This window comes from Solea senegalensis, linkage group LG15, assembly GCF_019176455.1.
Source record: "Solea senegalensis isolate Sse05_10M linkage group LG15, IFAPA_SoseM_1, whole genome shotgun sequence".
Taxonomy (NCBI): Eukaryota; Metazoa; Chordata; class Actinopteri; order Pleuronectiformes; family Soleidae; genus Solea; species Solea senegalensis.
In genome coordinates, this window is record NC_058035.1 from 2,747,173 (window position 1) to 2,769,346 (window position 22,174).

Consider the following 22,174-nt stretch of genomic DNA (forward strand, 5'->3'; position numbering starts at 1 on the left):
TAGCGCACCTCCAGACATTGTAAAAGCGAGAGAGGGGCTGGTTTGGGAGGGGCGTGAGGATTATTCCAGAGCTGAGGGATATAAATAAACCCCTTCAGGGAGGGATTCTTCCTGCCAGAGAGCGGTTAGCCATGTGCCTATCCACGCTGAGAGGAAGTTCAGCGCGGAGCATCCTCACACATACTGCATTAGCCTTAAGACGGCTTTTTGCACGCGCGGCGGTTTTCCCTGAGATGTGATGCGTTCGACGTATTCCTACTTAGCCATATGTTGGTGCAAACATGTCGACGCAGAGCCGGGTAATTAGTGCTGATGAGGCTTGAAGCGGGAAAACGAAACCCTGCAGCTACACATTATCCTCGATGTGCAGCTCTTTAAAAAGCGCCTTGATGAGAAATCGATCCCTCTCTGGCGTATTAATTTAATACTACTAATAATTGGCCGGTGTGCTGTGGATTAGAACAGCTAAGGCACGGCTTTACATGAGGTGAGTTAATGGAATGTTGTTTTAAAAGTCTTAATATTAAGTGTCGGCAGCCTTTTTTTTTTATTATTTTAATTTACCACTGTAGCCTTTCATTTCCCTCAAATGCGGGGAGGAATGTGGAACTGCAGGTACTCGTGGCTGCAGCTTTATCATTTTTGTCCAGACAAATGCGATCCCAGCACGGCATCGCGCAATGTGAAGAATAAGAGACTGCATGCGGCCCGGGCAATATTGTTGGAGTAATTTAGTATCAGCAGGTGAAGCCGTGGCACAATTCACAAACGCCCAATCACAGCAGCTCCTCCACATTCCTTTTAAAAATAGAAAATAGTTTAATGGGCCAGAAGGAGAGTCCAGGGCAGCTTCTCTCAGCAGAGCTTCCAAAACCTCAAAGGTTTCCGGGGCCTTGTTGGAAAAAGCACTTAAACACTAATGTATCACAACAGTGGAGAAAGCAGTATAAATTGTCCCAAATACCAATAAATAATAAGCTTAAATTATCAGTATTCCAAAATTGAATTGGTAAAAAAAAAAAATGGAATATGTCAAATGTCCAGTTTGGGAACTACTGTCACAGCAAAATCTACAACTCCTCTAAGATAACTCTGTGTTTTCTAGGGCTGATGATATCATTTTAAGCTCAATTGTTCGGCATTAACAATAACACAAAAAAAATTATTTAAGATAATATCTGCAGCTACACAGTCAACAGGAAAAAAAATGTAATCTGCATTTCCATGTGTCTGTATATAACAATGGTTTAAGCCTGAGAAGTAAAACTTGGGATGTAGAAGTTTGCCACCAGGGGGCGACTCCACCACAACTCCATTTGAATGGTCTTTGGGAAAATCTACTTCTCACTTGATTTATAACAGCCGTAAATGAGGCGAATCATTTCATTTTTTTATGAATTATGTTCAAAATAGACAATTAAATACATTACAAGTGGACACCAGCGTGATTGACAGCTAGCAGGTGATGTCTGTCAACGTCTGGTTTTCAAAATCTGACAACGGTCACGTCGTAAATCTCAAGGCCATTTTTTTTACAACCGCAAGACTTTTTATGTCCAGTCGTCCGGCGTTTGATGTGTTTTTGACCGACTCACTCTCGTTGCAGAGCAAACTCAACCCACTCAACGTGACCCCTCCCATCCGAGCAGTGGACATGGACAGAAACATACAACCCCCGTCAGACAGACCTGGCATTCTCTACTTCATCCTGGTTGGTAGGTAGATTTTTTTATGTTTATATATAATGTGTTTAATGGTTTCTGGACTTTTGAAACTCTTGTGAGGCCCCGTGCTACTATAGATAATGATGGATTTATTTTTGATTTTATGGCTGTAGAATTTCGATATCTGGTAGTTATTCAACCGTTTAGGAATAAGCTGACATTCACAAACAGTCTAGGAGTTACAGTAATGATAAGTGCGCATGCCATGCTGTCGGCGATGACGGGATGGGTTTTCTGAAAGTTTCTGAATCCCATCCGTCTCTGTGTCTTTCCTCGTCTGCAGGTCATCCGGTGACGTATTCCCAGTATTTCTCTTTGAACCAAACCACCGCAGAGCTGCGTGTCCTCCAGCCCATCAGCAGGGACTTGTATCAGCGCTTCACGCTCGTCGTCAAGGTAAACGGCCAAGTTTTGACTTTTAGATAATTTTTTTGTTTTCATTTCGTTTGCTCTGATGTGATCGATTTATTCTTTTTATTGTTATTATTATTATTCTTATTATTATTATTAATGCACGTGGCTGCTTTTTTCATCAATCAGTACTGATTCACCCCCAATTTTCCTCTCAACATGTAATGTGACTTCTATTAGGGTTCCACTCCATGGGTTTTAACGCTTTAGAAGGGCACTCATTAACTCATAAGAATATACAAGAAAAACACAAATAAATTGAAAGGAACTTATTTTTAGAACCTTCTAGAACTAGAACAGCGTCTCCCAATCCTGCATGTTTTCTATGTTTTCTAACGCAGATTTGGGTGTCTCTGGTAGTTTGTAAAATAAAGTTTTTTACCTGGTAAAGGTTTAAGAGAGCCAGGGTGGAGCTATTGTTTAAATGTGAAGGTACGTAGGTCACCCTAAATGCTTTACAATGCTTGTATTCGACAACCTGTCAATTCTGCAAATGGCAAGATTGTGTTTTTGTGACATGAATGAACATAAATGTACTAAACCCACCTGTTAAGCCTTAAGTCTTACGATAATAAATAGACTCAACAGCTGCTTACTGCACACTAGAATGATAATAATCAGTCATTACCGTTCATGCAGTGATAATAATGTGAGTTAATCCTGCAGGTCTAATGGGGGGAAAAGAAAAAACCTACTTGTAAATTGTAAATGTGATGGAGACTGAGTGGTTTAGCCCAACGGAGGCTATCGATTGTTCCTTTTGCCGCAGTATTTGTCCAGAAGGCAGTTTAATTAAACACTTCTGTCGTCATATTGTGCCTCATCAACTCTCCCTCATTCCTGGGAAAACTTAAGCGGGCATCCCTTTCCCTGCTCCGACCAGATAACCTGAGTCCTGAGGACCATTAACCTTATCTGCGGCTGCTCTGGAGATGGGAGGGCTGCAAAGATATTATGATTTATGAACTAAGTGGAAGGATGAGCCTTCTGTGCTCTCATGAATCTTAATTTGGAGCCGAGTCGGGTGTTGACGCTGGAGAGCAGCAGCCAAGACGAACTTTCCATCCACTCCCGACACCTCTAAGCACCGTGTAACCTGCTGTTTACCAGGGAAACCGGGGAGCAAAGCGGTGAGAGGCAGAGGTGAAGGAGGGATTGATTATTTTAGAAGGGCTTTTTGCGTTATTTTTTTGCAAGGCTCTTGCACTGCTGGAGGAAGGGGGGTAAAGCAGGGGGTGTCGGGCGAGGTTGCAGAAGAAGACCGAGATAGATACAGAGGAGTGTAAGAAGGATGGTCGGGAGTCTTATCTACCTGAGTCATAGAGAGGTGCATTAACCATTGCTCTAGGAAGCAGAAAAAAACAGAGGGGGAAGTGAGTTTTATACTTTGGGCATCTGTGACTCAGCACAGTATGTGGTCTACATAGCTAATGCTTTGAAAATACAGTGGTAGAATGTACTGCACCATCTCAAGCATGTTTTATATGCCATTCCAAGGGGAGCAGAGTAAACAATATGATAGAAAACAGAGATTGTGATGAAAATCTCATTAAATCTGGGTTTAAACCTTAGGTTGGCATTAGGAGATCTAAGCACTAATGTAGGGGGGGGGGGCTCTAGAAGGTAATGGGAAAACTACGTCTTAATACATTTTATAATATAATGCCAATAAACATTTCCCTGAGGAGTTAATGGTCTCAATCACTAGTTTTAGATAGACCACAATGTCACTTTCTGCACCAGTGTGATTGACAGCCAGTATCGTCCAACAGGAGCCTGGTTTCAGGTGACGTCTGGCGATTTCCAGTTTCATAAAACCTGACATTTATCTGCCCAAATCACAAATCTCCAAGCTGCAGATCAGGAGTTTGTTTTGAAAGTCAAACATCTGCTTTCTATACGTGGTAGTTCATTTTAAACTGTTTTTTAACCGTTATCCATGAATGTGTTTTATCAGCCTTCACCCCAGGGTCCATCTAGTTGTGCAGTGCTTTGTTGGATTGTTATTGGCTACAATCGGCGAGTGAAAATGCTAATTTCTTCTTTGTCATCTTCATGTTTTTGGCAGTGAAGCACATTATTGCATCATTTGTGGCACAATGCCTTGACACGCATTCATCGTCTGGCCGTTAGCCATCAATGGTTGTAGAGAACCTTACTTTTTTGTTGTTTTAAAATGTGCTACAGAAACAAACTTAATGTAACTCAACTCTTATTTCATCATTTGGATCAGTTGAAAGATTGATTGAAAGAGGAACTGAAGTTAAAAGATAGAATATAGCATCCATTGAGCTCCATGGTGTTTTCTTCTCCCTTCATCTAAAGCTGTGTTTTCAGCATGGTATGATTCAGTTTGGTACGGTTTGGAATGGTAAAGCCCTCGGTCAGGCAATAACATCATACACGACACAACAGACAGAAATGGAGGAGTTATTTTTTTGGTACTATTCCTTATGGAAATACCGAAACAACCGTTCAACGCTGTAAAAAACACGGCTTAAATCTTCAACACCAATGCCTCAAAATGTCTGTCTGGATTTTTTGGGTTATTTTAACCATAAAAGAGGCAGAAAATGTCCTGTAACTAAATGCTTTTGCCCGTTTTTCCAGAATAACGCTCAATATTTGGCAGTTAGTAAATAGTGTATTGACAATTCAAAATGAAGAAAAACTAAACTGTGCTTAAATTTAAATAGTATAAAACATATTTAAAATATCATTCGATTGAGTTTTTGTCTCAATGTCCATAAATAGACCTAAAAATGGAAACTATGTCCAGGCGTTTTTCCACCTCTCTGGTGACAAAGACTCTGATTCGCCGGCTTCTTGCAACAGGGTGAATGAAGGTGCAACTTTTTTTCCGATAGCACAAACGCGTAATTACGGCGATGCAAAATGCACTTGTGCAAACGCGTCGTCTGTGATACACTCGGTGTTAAAGGGTTCATTCAGTTTCTGCCCGTGTTCATAATATCACAAGTCATTCACAGTTAGCTCAGGAGTGGAAATCAAACCCATCTGCAGTTCCATTAAAAGTCGTCACAGGTCCTGGCGGAGCCTTATCCGTCAAAATGACAATGGCATGTGGAGATGGAGAGGAAGAGTCTGGTTAAATGGCAGAAAAGAAAAGAAATAGATGCAGTATGACACTTTGCGGATGATGGAGTCATCATAGGAGAATCTGCACTGAGTGATGAGCGGTGAATCTCCTGCAGGTCTGCATACATACGTGTGTGTGTGTGTGTTGCAGTGGAGAGCACAGGTCATTTAGCACTGCCTCGCCGAAACAGGGACACCACTAAAGAGCAAGATCACCGGGGGAACGCAGTAATACTACACGCTGCCTTTTCTCTCTCAGACGCACCGATGTCTGTGTGGGAATGTGAGTCCGCCTCACACACACACACACACAAACACAGTCTATCAGTAAGAGCACAAATTCCCTCAGGTGTTTGAGTGAGAAGATTGCATCTGTGGGTCGTTGCAGTGTGGGTGTTCTTTATTATCACGCGGTGCGAGGGAATAAGGTCGGAGATTTGTGAAGGATAGTCTGCGAAGGCATTGACAATAACATTAAGTGTGAACTCGAGTGGAGTGAACCACCGCTGGAATGGTCCAAGAGCGCGAGCAGTCGTCGCGGAAACGACACAAGACAGTAAACAAGGCGGCGTCACAGCTTCTTGGCCTCTTGTCCTTTAATTTTTTCCTCTTACATTTCGGCATTTTCGGCAGTGAATTTGAACTAATTATTTCCAGGTCATGGTTGAAGCTGATGTCGCTGCACTCCCCCTCTCCATCTGTGCCACAGTGTCTCTCGAGTGTCCCTGCGTGGGTGGCACACTCACTTAAATACAGTACAGCGCGTGTTTGCTTTCAGCGGGTGAATACTGTAGTGAGACAGCAGAAGTAAGACTTTGCAACCACAACATTGCAAAGTTGAAAGAAAACATGATTCATCCATCCATTTTTAATCCATCCATCCATCCTTGATGGTTTGCGGGGGAGCTAAAGCCAATCCCGGATGACATAAGGCAAAAAAAAGGTGGAATGCATCCACTTTCACATCACTTATCCAATAATCTGCATGTCTTTGGACTGTGGGAGGAGTCTAACTTGAAATATTATTATTATAAGTATTTAAAGCTTCCACCACGAGTTGGCAACAGGCTGTCTGTCATGGGCCAGAATGTTCTTAAGATATAGCACGTTTCCACTAGCTCGGCACGGCGTGGTTATTTTGCGTTTTCATCACTGATATTACCTGGTACCTGGTACTTTGGTGAGGTTCCAAGCGAGCTAAGGCAAGAATCAAGCTGAGCAATGCCGTTAAAAAAGACTTAGCGATCCTAAAAATGTGGGTTAATCTCCAACAATTACCAGGGAAATGTCTAAAATCTCAGTATTTAACAGAGGAGTCTGGTGTATTTAGCGACAACACTGCTGATCGCAATCACGGCCGGCGAGCCACATCACAAACCCTGCTCCCGTCATGGATGAAGTACTGAACAAATAGTTGAATTCTAATGATTCAGAAAACAACTGCTTTACAAGTCACTCGTCGCTCGTTTGTGTGTGTCGTGTGTAAAATGAATGAATGCATCAGTGATGACTCCGCCCACATTGATGAAGAATTATTTTGTAGTGGAAAACCAGCGTAAACTGTGCCGAGACGAGCTGGGACCGCAATATATCCCCTTATTTGAAGTATCCCAATATGTCACAGCATTTCCTATCGTATGTAGTATTTTGTGTGTTGAAGGTGATGACCAAAGACATTTCAGTCTTCTGCTTGCGTCTTCATTAAATCAGAAACCAGATGAATATAGTGGCTGGTAAAAAATAAATAAATATATATATATAATCCAACCTTGAGACTCAACTTTTAAGTTTTCCTTTGTTTTTGTTTTGTTTGTTTCTTTAAAAACACCTGTTTTGTTGGTAAAGTACTGTGTTGCCAAAGCTGTCAAACTCCAGATAAATGAAACGGGGTGGAAACACATTTATATTCAGGTGATTGTGGCGTACAGTTCAGGTTTGTCTTCCACTGTCTGTGAGACAAATGCAAAATGACTTGGGATGCGGGTGAGTCGATTTTTCATTCATGGGAATGTGAGTAGCTCTGGAGATTTATGTGTACGCTGGTTTGTAACATTTACTATGTGCAGTTTCCACTGCAGGTTTTCTAGGATTGTGAGAGTTTGTGTAAAAGAATATTACTTTGCATTCTCATCACTTCACTTAAATGTCTGTGTGTAAAAATATGTAGACTGCTAATGAGTGAGTCTGCTGTTGTTATAATTCACTACAGTGGCCTCCATATACCAGAAAACATGGGTTTTTTCTTCTTTTTGTTGTTGTTTCTTTGCTTTTGTAAGCCTCACTTTCAAAATGTAAAAGGCTCTGGCTTGTTTGTCCATTGCAGGCTTTTGTAGAACCATGATGGAGCAAGTATAGCAACTTTCTTTACTCGTTCTGTACCGGAAACCTGATTTGTTGTACGCATGTGCAAAGTGCAGTTAATTCCTGTCAAAAGAAATTGGAGCAGATTTGACAATTTCAATTATGAATAATGGCTGTAAAACCTCTGTAAAACAAGTTAGTTGCTTTTATTGTAAGGCTGTTAAAACCTTGCATTTTCCCACTATTTACCATACATGGTTGTTTTTAGCGTAAGGGTTTTGTTGTATAGCAGCTGGATGGTACATGTCTGTTTTTGGACGATCTTACTAACATGCTGAAGAGATGACGCCGTGTCAACTTTGATTTTTGTTGCCATAGCTGATAATTCTCCGGTTTATTCTTAGGTTTTGCACATTACAATGAAACTGTGAAATCAATTCAGCTGAGTGTGCACACAACAAGTGCTAGAATACTCTTTGACCAGTTAAGTGGTTCATTTTAGTATTTACCCACCTCTTAATATTTCCATAGAGCCTCTTTCAATTATTGGTTAACCGTTTGACAAAATGGCACAAGCCACTAATTACTGTCTCCTCCTACAAATGAGGGTGTTTGCTGTAAGTGCTCTGGTAATTACTGAGGCTTAATTCTAAGTGGACCTTTGATTAAATTTAGTCGATGTAGGGTTTTTTTGTAATTTGAAATGACAATGATATATATCACACTTTTCTGCCTTGTGGCAGCACAGTGTTGAGGTGGCACTGACACCTCACAGCGGAAACGCTTCTTGATTTGAATCCTGGCTTGACTGGGGCCTTTGAGGCTCCATTCGGATACAACCTATTAAAAGTAAGACTCTTTATACTTGCTATTAAAATGTCTTCTGGATGTGTCTCCTGAGACCATATGAGGTCAGATCTGACGTCATCAGAGATTTTATATCTGTTGGCATTAAGAAAAAAGATGTTTTAATAGGTCTAACCGTACAAATGTGTCTGCTGCCCGTGTGTCTTTGTCTACGTAATCAAGTTTAGAGAGGTTTGAAGAAGAGGCAGGAGCAACTGAAAGTCTACTCACGCTGCTGTAACATGAAATACAATATTTCTGCAGTGGGTACAAATTAAATAATGGGTGCTGAAATGGCAGTGGGTCAGAGGGCATTTGAGGAAATGAGGAAAACAAAACCCAGACAAAAAATGACAAAAAACAAATTGTGATTGGATCTGAGGATGCATATCAACATGCCTAAAAATGGAATGAATGACCGGTCTTTAAAATGCCAGGTTTGTGTGGTTGTCACCGGAGCAGAGTAGTATGGATGTATTCTTCCATGCGATTGGATCACTCGGGAACGACGTTAATGTTTCCTCTTTTTTTGCACATGAAAATAGAGGATGACCTGCAGGTCTGAACGGTTGGTGACTTGTCCCCGGCTTCTCACCAAGTGTCAGCTGGGATGGGCTCCATTTCCCCAAAGAATAAGCAATGTGGATAGATGGATGTGTCTGTGCCTGCAGATTAGGGGCCTCATTAATCTTGAGCACATCACTGTCATTGTCATGATTTAACTCATTATTAGTACCTCTTTGTAAATTTCCACTCGACTAGCTTTCAGTTTTGTGTGTAATAAAATAAAGATACTGACCACGACTTTCCTTTTTTCTCTTCTTTTTTCCAGGCTGAGCAGGACAACGGTCACCCCCTCCCGGCCTACGCCGACCTTATTATCGAAATCCTGGATGAGAACAACCAAGCGCCGTATTTCCAGTTTGCCACCTATCAGGGCTACGTGAGCGAGTCCTCCCCTGTTGGTACGACCATCTCAGCCAGTGCCAACCTCTCCACGCCCCTGGGAATCATCGCTCTGGACAATGACATCGAGGAGGTAGAGAAAGACCTTTTATTACACCTGCACTTCATTATGCCCATACTTTTTAAACAATTATCATGTTTCTATGAGTATTTGACTAATTTAATGACAGTGCTTTTGAGCAGTTACTTTGCTATTAGCCAGTTTATATAAGAAGGGCTGCAACTAATAAACACTTATAGAAAAGTCACAACTACAAACTCATTCACGTGCTTTTATAGCTTTTAGTAATACTATTGTCAAAGAAAGAACAGGAAGCTGTGTTAACTGTCACAAGATAATAGTTTATTACTTATTTTGCTGACTAATGCTAGCTTAACTTAGCTAACCTAGCTTAACTGATATCTTTTAACTGAATGATTGATTTGCCCCACAGTTTATTTAGCTAACTGTACCTTCATGGAGGCGGTGTTGTAAGTAGTCAAATGAGAATTTCGGATAAAATAAGTAGCTGTTCAAATGTTTCGACTGACTCGTGTTCATCATAATTAGCCAACAAAATGATTTCTGTATTTTATTGTTACTGCTGATGAGCTACGCTAACGTAGCACCGGTGCTTAATTTGTTTAGCATGTTAGCACAACACCTTTTACTATGCTTCAGAGCCAGTAAGCAAGCGTTCAACTAGTTTCCCTTGTTTATTTTTTGGTGAAATGCACCCATTCTTTCTAAAAAAAAAATGTCAGTCTTGTTCACCTAGTTTAGCTAGTTTAGCTCATAGTAGAATTTTGGACTTAGCACAAAAGCATTTTAAAATATCTAACATATATAATCAACATTTTTTAAACTATTGTCACATAGATTAAGTTGCAGCCCTACACTTATCTCATCCATGAACAATGAAGGTTTTTAGTTAATTGATTACAGTATATTCAGATCATACATCGACAGTTATTCACGTCATTGTGTTCTTCTCACCTAGTTAACAAGTATTTTTGTTTCCTGCTGTATGTTTTTCCCTGTTGTAGCTGGCTCCTGGTGATACGCCTGTAGGTAAAAAGGGCTGTTTCCAGATGCACACACACACACACACACACACCGCAGTCCTCCATAGGGATGTCTCCAGGTTTTTGCCCCTAATCTAATTTTTAAATATTGAGCACCAGTTTAATCTAATATCCATATTTTTCCTGCATAATACCGCCTGCACTGTGCTCACTTAAATGCTCAAAATTGGCCTCCATTTACATCTGGACAAGACACAAATTCAGTAAATAATGGATTAATGGCTTTGAATCAAACCCGAGTCAGTAATATGTGTCGTACAGTATTTAGTTTAGTGTTTTATCTCTCGTATTTGGAATGAGACTGCTCCGTGTTTGAACAGGATTTGAGCCAATTTACTTCATCTCCATTTTAAACAGTGCTGAAGAGGAAGAGCATTTGTTTTTTTGTTTAGTTTTGTTTGTTTTAAACTGAAAAGGTGCTGCCCACTGTGGCACATTGTCAACATGGATATTGTTAATTAGTAGTTACTGAGTTTTGCTGTTTTTCCCTCAATGCAGTGTTTTGTTTATTTGGATACAGCTTTTTTTTTTTTACTGCTGCTCTATCTGAAGCTCAGTAGATTCCAATAAACAAACAATTATTAGCCGATATTATTATTATTTATTTTGCTGGTACTGATCAGATCACCACCCCTAATGTTAATGTGTGCATCACACTGTGAAAAAAAGCTATTTGTGATCTAAAAATTGCATTAATGCAAGTTAAGAACTAGGCAGGTCTCCAGCAATGATGGGCGCCAATGTGGATTAATCTGGCTGATGCACTGACTTTCCCCTCCCTAATAAGAGTGTGTGTGTTTTGCCGTGCTGTGTTCTCCTTAGATGCAAATGCTTATCATTTGCATATATGCAAATACATTAATGTTTTGTGTGTTTTTTTTTTTTATTGCTGTGGATTTTTACTGTTGCATGAGCGGAGACTTATGCAACCGCTCTCGTTGAATACTCTTTGAATGCTTTAATATTTCAAAAGACTTTCATGAATAGATTGGAGTGGGTGGAGGGTGTTTGACATATTTGTTTGACACGGTTAACAAACTGGGTGATTGTTCAGGTGTGTGTGTTTGTGTGTTCACCCACCGCAGTGTAATGGAAGTGTTATGTTCTGTTCCTGAAGAGTTTATTTTCCAAAAAAAATAGTGATATTTTATGATTTCTGCACATAGTTTTTTTTTTGCAGCCATTGCTGGTACACTGCATTGACTTCCATTCATCTGGTAAAAAAGCATTATCCAAAACTAGTTCATGTCTAACCCTAACCTTAACCTAACTTGCAATTCAATTCTTAGCCATAAACTTGACCAGCTCCTCAAAAACGAGGTTCTGCCTCATTGGGACCAGGTTATGGTCTCCATGAGGACTACTACTTCTGACAAGGTCAGAGTTTAAAAGAGGAAAGTTCCTAAGGAGGTAACAAAAGTAATGTACGCTTTGGCTCGTTTTGTCCATCCGAGGCTACTTGAAACATGGCGGTACAAGATGTCAGACTTAGTTAAAGCACAAACCCTCGCCCTAATGTACATTCAGTAAACAAGACGTATTATTGGCGAAAACCAAGCGATTATTGAGGGGCCGTCCACACAGAAAGAGGTTTAGGTGTATATGCGTCCTTTTTTTTGCCGGAGAGGCGTTCGGTTAACACGGAGATGGCGCTTTAGGGATTCTGAAACGGCATTTTATTTATCAACTTCGTCTTCTCTGTTTAACGGTGCAACGTATACAGCGCTACAGCTATGGAGATTTATCCTGAAACAATGTCGTGTTTATGGGGAATTATTTGAAAACGGCAAAGAAAAAGATTGTTTACACTCCATGCCGTTTCTGTCAAACTAACAAACCTATCATCAAATTCTGCCCATGCACCCTCCCGAGTGTTACTCGCTGCACCTTTAAATGGGTAAAATACAAGCACAGACACAAAAACAAATGACCACTGCCTTTAGCTCATCGTTCAAAATATCTGTTCACTCAGTCTCTGGAGGAGATTAACAAATCAAAGTGGAGTGCAAACACAAATAACAAAATCAATGAGCCACTCAGTCATGATGTTTACCGAAACCATAATTGAGAGGACTCGCTGATGGACGGAAATCGAAGCAGTGAACAACAATAGACTGCGGATTTTATTTGTCGAGGCGTTGCAACCACAGCAAGTGATGACACTTCTTTGGTAAATGATTTGGTAAATGAAAAAAATAAAACATGCTTTCAGCATCTGGATAAGATAAATAAAAGCTGTAAAAGCCCCTTTAACATCTACTTAATGTAATCACTATTTTTCCTGACAAAGGAGCCAAAGCAATAATGGGTCTATTTTATTTAGACATGAAACATTTCCTCTTTCCCCCCGTCTTTATTGATACCGTCTTGTTACAAACACACTGGTTTCTACTTCCACCTTCTACTTTGTTTTGCTCTTCTGAAGACTGAAGTGAGTGGTATGCCGTTGAGATTACATTTCCAACTCTAATGGATCACATTGTTACTGTTTGATCGGATTTTTCAGTCCCACAGCTGCACCTTTGGAAGAAAAGGGAATGATGAAACACTCCTGTTGTCATAGTAACACCTCCCTCTTTGTATATCTTTATGTTGGAAGACAAAAGACCCCATGGTGAAGATTACCTTGAATGACTACACCACGATCTTTGGCCTGAACCCAACCGGATTAATCCGTTACCTGAGGCTCCTCAAACCTGTGGACCGCGAGATGCAGATGACCTACACGTTCACGGTAAGTCAATTTTCCAAGACGGCGGCGGATCCCCGTGACCTACATCCGTGCTTTTTATGTATATTATTAGAACTCACACAGGTCGGCACCACACACAGAGGCACTTTGCTGAAACAAAGCTGAGCTGACAGTTACAGAACAATATGACCTTTATCTGCAGTCTGACTGCAGACGGTTCACTTCCCTCTAAAAATGCACACCCAAAGGTGGGTCGGCTCTGTTTGTTCAGGTCAAAGAAATACGAGATTTTATGTAACCATTTGTATGTTTGTTATTGTCTATATGTCTGAAATCTTTCTTGTAATTACCTCTGTAGGAGCTAAAAACCTCAGTTTATCTTATATTCCTGCATGGAGGAGTTACTCAGTAGCTTGAGATCTCAAATATTTGGTTTGAGATCCAATAAAAGCAAATATGGAGGTGGTTTCGAATGTGATTCTGATCGTATTTTCACCATTTGGGACAGAAACAGTCCCAGACTTCTGTTGTCCATGTTGTTTCTTTTGTTTAGACTACTTCTAACTATAGAAATGCATATAGAAGACTAGACTTCTTGCTATATATAGCAATGTGAACAGTTGGTCAAATCTGATTTGGGGCTGCAGAGTCTTTGGATTGAATGGATTATATTATGTTTTTGTTTTTTTTTGCCACGGATTGACCGGACGGCTACTTCATTTGTATTTACCAGCCTTTTTGGACATGAAGAACATTATTGACGCACGCAGCTTGGACTGTTTGTCAGTTTGACTCATGACCTCTGATGGCGTTTTTTCATTTATTACTTAATAGTGGCCAAACGACCACTAAACCGACTTTGTCTATGGTCGTGTTTGTCTGTTCCCATCCATTTTTGCTAATGCTTTATCTTCCACGTGAGGGTCAGTAATCATAGCTGACACAGGGCGAAAGGCAGGGTACACCCTGGACAGGTACCAGGGCAAACATGGAGATGAACAACCATTCAATCTGCATGTTTTTGGGCTGTGTGAGGAAACCGGAGAGCCTGGAGACTGGTGACATTCTTGCTGTGGGCCAACAATGCTGGACACTGCACTTTATAGTAATGAAAAAAAAACCTTGAACCGAATCATCTCGTTTTCATACTTGTGGCACAAAAAAATGAGGGCTGCGATGGCGAGGCGAGTAAGAGAGCGTTGACAGGGTGGAACGGATGGAGAAGGGGTTTCAGGAATCATATGTGACAGTGAAGTCCCAGCGAGAGTGAAAGGTAAGATAGAGAAGACAGTTGTGCGACCGGCTGTGATGTATGGAACGGAGACAGCGGCGTTAACGAGACAGGGAAGAGGTTCCGTGATGGTGGAGTGATGAGGGCGGACGGGCTCGGGCATGAGCGCATCAGAGGGGACGGCACATGTGGAGAGGTTTGGTAATAATAAGCTGACGGTGGCAACATGGAGGCGATGTGGACACGTCATGAGAGGAAATGAAGAGGATGTTGGAAGGAGAGTGTTGGGGATGGAGCTGCCAGCCATGAGAAAATGAGTAATGCTGAGGAGATGGTATATGGATCTTTAATAGAGTAGATATAGGCAACCGGACTCGCCTCAGTAATATGGATGTGCTGCGAGAGAACATGAATGTGGCAGGTGTGATGTAGAAGGATGTGGGGGATAGAGAGGATAGAGAGAAAAGGGAGGTGACCCTTAATCAGAAGCAGCCAAAAGCAATTGTGTATAATATACATTTTATTTGTAATTACAGCAGCAATAAGAGTAGATGAATAGAAGTAACAATGTGTACATATAAAAACGATGGTACTAACAAGGGCTCAGTATAATAATAATAAAAGGTTAATTTGTCCACACAACACTTATGCACAGCTTGAATGAAACAGAGAAACTGGCAAAGTGCAAACGCTGAGACATTAACCTTTCTGAGGTCGGCATTTTCTTACCTCAGGCATATTCCACTTCTTTAGATGTATTAATAAGGTACATTTCTGAGCATTGCCGATCAAGACACATTGGAAAAGGATGGTTTACACTGTCAACATGATCTTAAAATAGCCGTGGATTGCAAAAAGTACAGTTTTAAGCATCATAAGGAACTAAACAATAATTAGACAGCCCCTGTAATAATATAAAGATAATACTATCAGATATGGATGTTGCAGACTTGCAGAATCCTGTAGAAGTGGATCCTGTTGTTTGATATGAAAACAAAGAAAGTCAGAGGGAGAGCTAGTCTATAGGTCTTGGATCACCGGTGCCAGCTCTAGCCTTCAGGTTCCATGAGGACTCTTTGAGTCTTATTAATGGTTTTTAATGGCTGACTCACTAAAGTAACTTGTGCTTATGTTACTTGCTTAAAGGCATCTTGGGAAATAGAGCAGCTGCCTCCATCATGGAGGATTCCCTTGGATTAGAAAGCAGCCGCAGCAAATCAACAGTGAGCTCGGTGGGGAGGATTTCCTGGGGAGAGAGAGCAGGGATGATGACGATGATGATTCCGTTCACTGTCGATTCTGTTATAATCCAGTGTGTAGGTGCTTTGGATGAGGAGTTTGCTACTGCCTTACTACAGTGTTGGAAGAAAGACAATCGCAAAAAAAAACCAATACAAAATAGGGCTGACTCCAGAAAATAAAATGTACCTGATTTGAAGGTGAAAAGTATTATGGCGCTTTTCCATGATACAGTTCTAGCACTAATCAGCGCCACTCCACTCGACTCTACTCGGTTTGTTTCACCTGGTTCTTCTGGCAAGGTTTCAAGTGAGCTGAGTCGATACTAGAACGTCAACAGACTGCCGGCCACCGATTGGTCAGAGAGTGTCGTCACCAGAAGAGAAAATGCCAAACTGTAGATCAGTTTAAAAGACTTAAAAAAATCCTGAAAACATGCGTTAATCTCCAACATTTAGCAAAGGAAACGTGTAAAATCTCTATATTTAACAGAGGAGTCTGGTGTATTTAAAGACACAAACACAACCCGTCCATCCGTGTTCCAGTTCAGTGACTGTGTCAGAGGGGTCATGTATGAAGGACTGAACAAATCATTTTAATGAATTGATTCTAATGATTCAGTTACATGGAAAACAACTGCTTTGACCATCAGACAAGGGGAAGCGACGTATAAAAATAATACTGTTCACTTTCACTTCAGTCTTCCTTCTCAATACTTTCTCGCCCAGAATGCACTTTACAGCAAAAACCGATCGTGTGCCTCCATTCTGCAGTGGCGACTGTGTTGAACTTTTTTACATTTTGATTGCTCCCCGGGCTCTTTAAAATGGATGCTGCGTCCACCGTGAGATTTAAAGTCAAACCTCTCCTCCCGGATCATCAGCAGCAGTTTAAAGGTCAGGGCTTCAAGTTCCATCAGGACTCGGAGGCTGATTAATGTATACGGGGTGTTCTTTCTCCGTCAGCATTACTGCGGTTACATTGATGTCAACAAGACCTGACCCACCAAAGTAACTTGTTTTCTTGTTACTTGCTTAGAGGGGATGCTATGGCATATTGGGAAATACAGCGGCTGCTTTCTTTGGATCAAAGAGCATTGGCAAATCAACAGTGAGCTCGGTGGGAGTGATTCCCCGGAGAGTGGAGGCTTGATTCTGGTCTGATGTAATCTGCGTTTGTCTGGGCTGGCTGGGGCTCTTTGGACATCAGCTCCAGCAGTTAATGAAGATTTTTGTATGTTCATTCCACATATGCAGAGTTTATCTGGTGTAGTTTCGCCATCCATTTTGAAAACACACAGCCATCTTGGCTTTTTTTTTTTTCTTTCTTTAAATGGATGCGGCGTTCACTGTGAGATTTAAAGTCAATATTCAAATGGTTGCTTTTGCTGAACTTGTTTCCCTCCGTATGAAAATGTACATATGATGTTTTAATTGCCATAGCTGCCTCGACACAAAAGCTGTAAATATGCATGTTTAATGTTATAAAGTGTATTGATAATGATAAAGTGTTGTTTGTCTCGCTACAATTATTCATACAAATTAAATGGTACAGTCATTAGTATAAATTAAGTCAATGGGCAGCATGTGAAAACTCATTTATTTTTCCTTTCATTATTTTGTTGCCGTGGAAAGTGTGAATATAAAGGTTTAGTCGCGTTTTATTATATTCAGCAAGCAATAACAACGTACCGGTGTTACAAAAGAACACAATAAACACAATATAACGTGTCGCTAACATGTGTCAACATCGGTGGATTGTTCCAGAGATGCATGAATATGTTGAACGTGATGAACGTCTAAAATAACGCTTGATCTTATAGTCGGTACTGGGTTAGGGGATGTGTGCGTAGTGTCGTTTGGCGATTTGTGTTTTTCACGAGGCCTGAGTCTAGTACTGCGCTTACAAGGCTGGTTTTCCGCTAACGGACAGAAGGGGGCAGTGGAGGCAGCTCCCAATCTTGCCGGCAACAAGCCATTGAACCATCACGACGACTCTGACGCTGTTAAATCAAAGTGACATGGTTGTTGGTGCCAGAAGGGCACTTGACTTTTCTGGTGTGGGTTTGCAAAAAATCGACCCGTGCTAGTCACAGAACTTTGTAGACTTTCATTAAACTGACCAATAAAAGACGAAGTGACTTGACGTTGCACATGAAACGTAGGCCAGCTTTACTGCCATTATGTCTGATCACACTTTACCGGGGAAGTTTTGGAAAGAAAGTCAGTCAGTCATCATCTAACCGCTTTATCCTCCACCAGAGGGTCGCGGGGGGGTGCTGTGCCAATCTCGGCTACATCGGGCGATAGGCGGGGTACACCCTGGACAGTTCGCCAGTCCATCGCAGGGCCACACACAGATAGAGACAAACAACCATTCACTCTCACACTCACTCCTATGGTCAATTTAGAGTGTCCAATTCACCCAATCCCCACATTGCATGTCTTTGGACTGTGGGAGGAAGCCGGAGAACCCGGAGAGAACCCACGCACACACGGGGAGAACATGCAAACTCCATGCAGAAAGGCCCTCGTTCCAACCGGGGCTCGAACCCGGGTTGTGCTAACCACTACACCACCGTGTGGCCCCTGGAAAGAAAGTGTAGCATCAAATTAACATCATAATTAATCTGCACATCTTGACCCACAGAGAGAGATTAAGAGAAAGAACTCTGATGCAATTAAGATAAAAAAAGTAGCCTTTGTGTTAATGTTTCTGTCGGTGTGAGACAGAGGTGGAGGTGGGACACAGATGACTGTATATATTCCGTGTTTTTCCAAAGATATGTGGCCGCACTTGCACATGCATGTATGAGTCAGGGAAGTCAAACTTCCTCCCCTCCTTGCATCTCTTGATTGAGGCTGTGGCTGCAGAAAAGCAGCGCAGAAAAACCCAGCGTGGGTTGTTCTCATACTGTATATGTTATCATGTGTTTATGTCCAGCACCTTTACTGGGAATGTTTACCCGCTCCTGGAGGCATCCTCCTGATGCACGCCATAACCGGAAAGTTTCCATTTGAGTTCTAAGAATGGATATTTTTATTCGTGGGAGAGAAAAACAGAAAAACATGTATTTTTGTCTCCTGCCACAGTTATAGTTCACATCTGTTTACCTCCACGTGTCTGTGATTGTTGTTGTTTGCCTGGCACCACTTTCCATCTCCCTCAAAGTATCACAGCCACCAGTGACGAATAAAAGAGCAGTAACTGCCTTTTTCAGAAGCGCTTGTACACAACATATTAGCGATGAAGAAACTGAATATTCCGAATCAGAAAACTGTTTTAAAGATACAAACATGAATTGGTTGAACAAGGCTGCTTTGCTGTCGCATTACTCAAAACTCTTTACACTGTTGTGCTTGGAGATTAAATGTATAATTGTGTGTTTCTTTGTTACCTTACTTCCTTACTAAGTAGCAATGATTTGGCTGAAAAGCTTTAGATGTTGTAAATTAGAAAATGGATGTGTCTAAACTGCCGTTTAATTTTGATATTCTGGACACAGGTGTAGACTTAATACTTGAGGCCTAACATTGTTTTTGTCACAATTACAGTTTGGTATTTCACAAATGACGTGTGAACCTGCAGTTAAACACCTGCCCCACACTAGGGGATAATTGGCCAGATTGTAGGTTGGTTTGAACAGATTATCTGGCCAAATGATCCCGTAGTGTGAGGGATTAAGCGGACACATCTTAGCACGAAATATTGCACACACAACGGCAATTGACTGACAACGCCGACGCGTTAAAAATCATGTTTCTGTGAGATCCCAAATCCCTGGAATCTCCTCCCTGAATTGTGTGGTCCTGCGTCTTGACTGGATTGACTAATCTGTAGCTTTGTCAGGATTAAAAATGTTGAAAAGCTATATAGATATATACATATATATGTATATATATATGTATATATATACATATTTATATACAGTATATGTATATATATATATATGTATATTTATGGGATTTATACATATCCCATAGTTTTCATATAGCTGTTTAATCCACATTCTCAGTCTCTAGTTAGGATAAACCTCATCCCTTCTGATTGACTTCATTGAAAGCTACTTAGCTCTAACAGAAGATTGCAGAGAGTGTTAATGCCCGCCCCCTTCTGTTCCATCTCCTCTTGCCACTGTCTCAACACATTTGCTTCACACACACTAACACACTCATCCTTTCCTTTCCTAGACAAACCTTTGATCCACTCTATATTTCCCTGGCCACTGCTTTCTTCAGCCAGTTTATCTGACGTCTCATTTCCATCGACTCCCGAGCGTTCAGAGGGACCTGCATGAATATCCAATCACAAACCTTATGAAATACATACTTACCCCCAAGTTATAGCCTCAAACCTTCATTAGGGAGTTGCTCTGAATCATACAGAGTCGAATTGAATTGATCCATAATTAAAAAAGAATTACATCATAGCCTTATTTGTCTAGATACAAATCCAATCGTCCTCTGAGGCAGAGAAACACGCACCTTACACATATCTTTCATCGTGTTCTTGTTGCATTAAGAGAATGAACAAGTAACACATGAAAGTGGATGTGACTTTATTTCAGTGTTGCAGTCGACGTTATCTATAGTTACTTAAGCGACGATGTGCGTTTCCCCTTTTTTTGTGTATTCACAGATGATGGCATCAGACGGCGTCCAGCTGAGCAGCCCCGTAACTGTCAACATCCTGGTCCTTGATGCCAATGACAACACGCCCACGTTCGCTAAGGTCTCCTACAGTGTTGAAGTCTTCACAGACATGCAGCCGGGGGAGACGGTACTCCAGGTAAACCAATCCAACCTTCCTTCCTTGCTTCCTTCCTTCCCTCCTACCTCTTCCTCCTCCTCTTGTTTCGGCGCATCGCTGCATGTCGGCGTCTTTGTCCCCGTCACGCGGAAATCTGTCACACACAGTCGTTCTCGCCCCAAAGCAAATAACCGCAACAATCCGGAGCGCCGTGTTGACAGGGAAAAACCTGGGAACAGTTTCCTCCAACTCATCTCCAGTCATGGCAGACAAATCAGTGAAAAATGTTTTTTTTATCTGCATCCTCACCGTACCTACCAGCAGATCATGACTTGAATTTTGCAACCATTCACCATAGAAAGGTTTAATACACGATTCAGTTGTGATTATTTTTCATGGACTGGGAACATTTTTAATTTTGTTTTCACGAGTGCACTGGATTAAAAGGTCACGATATCCTTTTACTTTCTTCTCTATCATGCTAACCCCGTGCTAACCCATGTATCCTCCACATCCAATTTACCTGATCCCCAAATCTGCATGTTTTTGGATTGTGGGACGAAGCTGGAGAACCTGGAGAAAACCCGCAGAACATGCAAACTCCATGCAGAAAGGCTCTTGTTCTTCTTGTTCTTCTTGTTCTTCTTGTTCTTCTTGTTCTTCTTGCTGCAAAGGCAAGAGTGCTAACCACTACACCAACCGTGTGGCCCACTACTGCTCAAATCATGCACTGTATATTAAAAAAGTGGAGAAAAGGCTTCCTAGGTCCTCTTTTAGCCAACCAGGAAATAAATATATGTTAAATAGACAATAGGGGGCAACTCAGCTGGTTTAAAAAGACATCCATTTAAGGCCTGTGGGCGTCAGTAAGCATATTCCTGAGGAGTTAATGTCTCAATCATGAGTTTCAGTTCTTCTTCAAGAGAGCACGATTTGTAAATTGTGTTCTCGTTGAAAAGGAAATAAACCAAAAAAGTATGAAAGAACATTGTCCAATAGGAGCGTGGACGCAGGTGATGCCTCTAACCTGCTTCCACTGTGTCTGTAAACGTTGGGGCTTCCGTCATGTGGTCGTCTCTCGTTTGGCAGCAGCAGCAGCCGCGATCGCCTCGTCTCTTTCCGCTGAGCCGTCCTTTCAGCGCAGCCTCTCCAGAAGAATGTCACACACTGAAAAGGTCAAGTTTAATCTGTCTTTAACAGAAAAAAAAGCAAGCTGTTCCACCTACACTGAAATGAGGCCAAGGGTCACAGAGAGTCCTGGTATGACCGCTTAATCGATTTTTATCAGCAGTTTATGAAAGCCCCGTGCCACTTCCCGAGGATGCTGCTGCTGCTGCTGCTGCTGCTGCTGCTGCTGCTTATTTGATGCTGCAGCTTTTTATTGTAACATAGGCTAATGGAAAAACGAAGCCCGGGTAGCTTGGATTAAAGTTTGAAGGCCTAAGAGATATGAAGCCGACTATACCAACAGGGTTCATAATTACAAGCAGCAGGATGCCCTAAATCACTGGCTTGAAGAAAATGGTGTCGGCCTAATTTGATGTGATAACAGATTCTGTACGATTTATTACATGGTTTTTTTTTTCCCTCTTTAATCTTACTGCTTGAATAAAATCCTTTTTTTTTTTTTTTCCGTGTGTGTGATTCATTTGAATCCTTTTCAAACTTAATTGATCATTAAGGAAACCAAACTGTAATCGGGAGCGCGAGGAAGCTGCAACCAACGGGAAAAGTCAGTGTCAGGAGTGGGTACAGTGTACTGTTAGTTAAATGTCAACCATTTTGTTCACCACCCACACATGAATCAAAGGTCATGCGTCCAACACACAATAACAGGGCGACGATATAAAT

At 41.4% G+C, this 22,174-nt stretch overlaps 1 protein-coding gene across 5 annotated transcripts in view; it reads left to right on the top strand.

Annotated features, from left to right (window-relative positions):
* The window catches only part of LOC122781617 (protocadherin-15-like), a 266,246-nt gene that overhangs the window by 135,861 nt on the left and 108,211 nt on the right, over nucleotides 1-22,174 (top strand). For all 5 annotated transcript variants that reach the window (XM_044045416.1, XM_044045417.1, XM_044045413.1 and 2 more), the window contains 5 exons: nucleotides 1,607-1,715; nucleotides 2,008-2,120; nucleotides 9,214-9,420; nucleotides 13,012-13,146; nucleotides 20,213-20,362. In XM_044045416.1, the coding sequence (XP_043901351.1) occupies nucleotides 1,607-1,715; nucleotides 2,008-2,120; nucleotides 9,214-9,420; nucleotides 13,012-13,146; nucleotides 20,213-20,362 (714 nt within the window). The remainder of the gene's footprint in view (nucleotides 1-1,606; nucleotides 1,716-2,007; nucleotides 2,121-9,213; nucleotides 9,421-13,011; nucleotides 13,147-20,212; nucleotides 20,363-22,174) is intronic.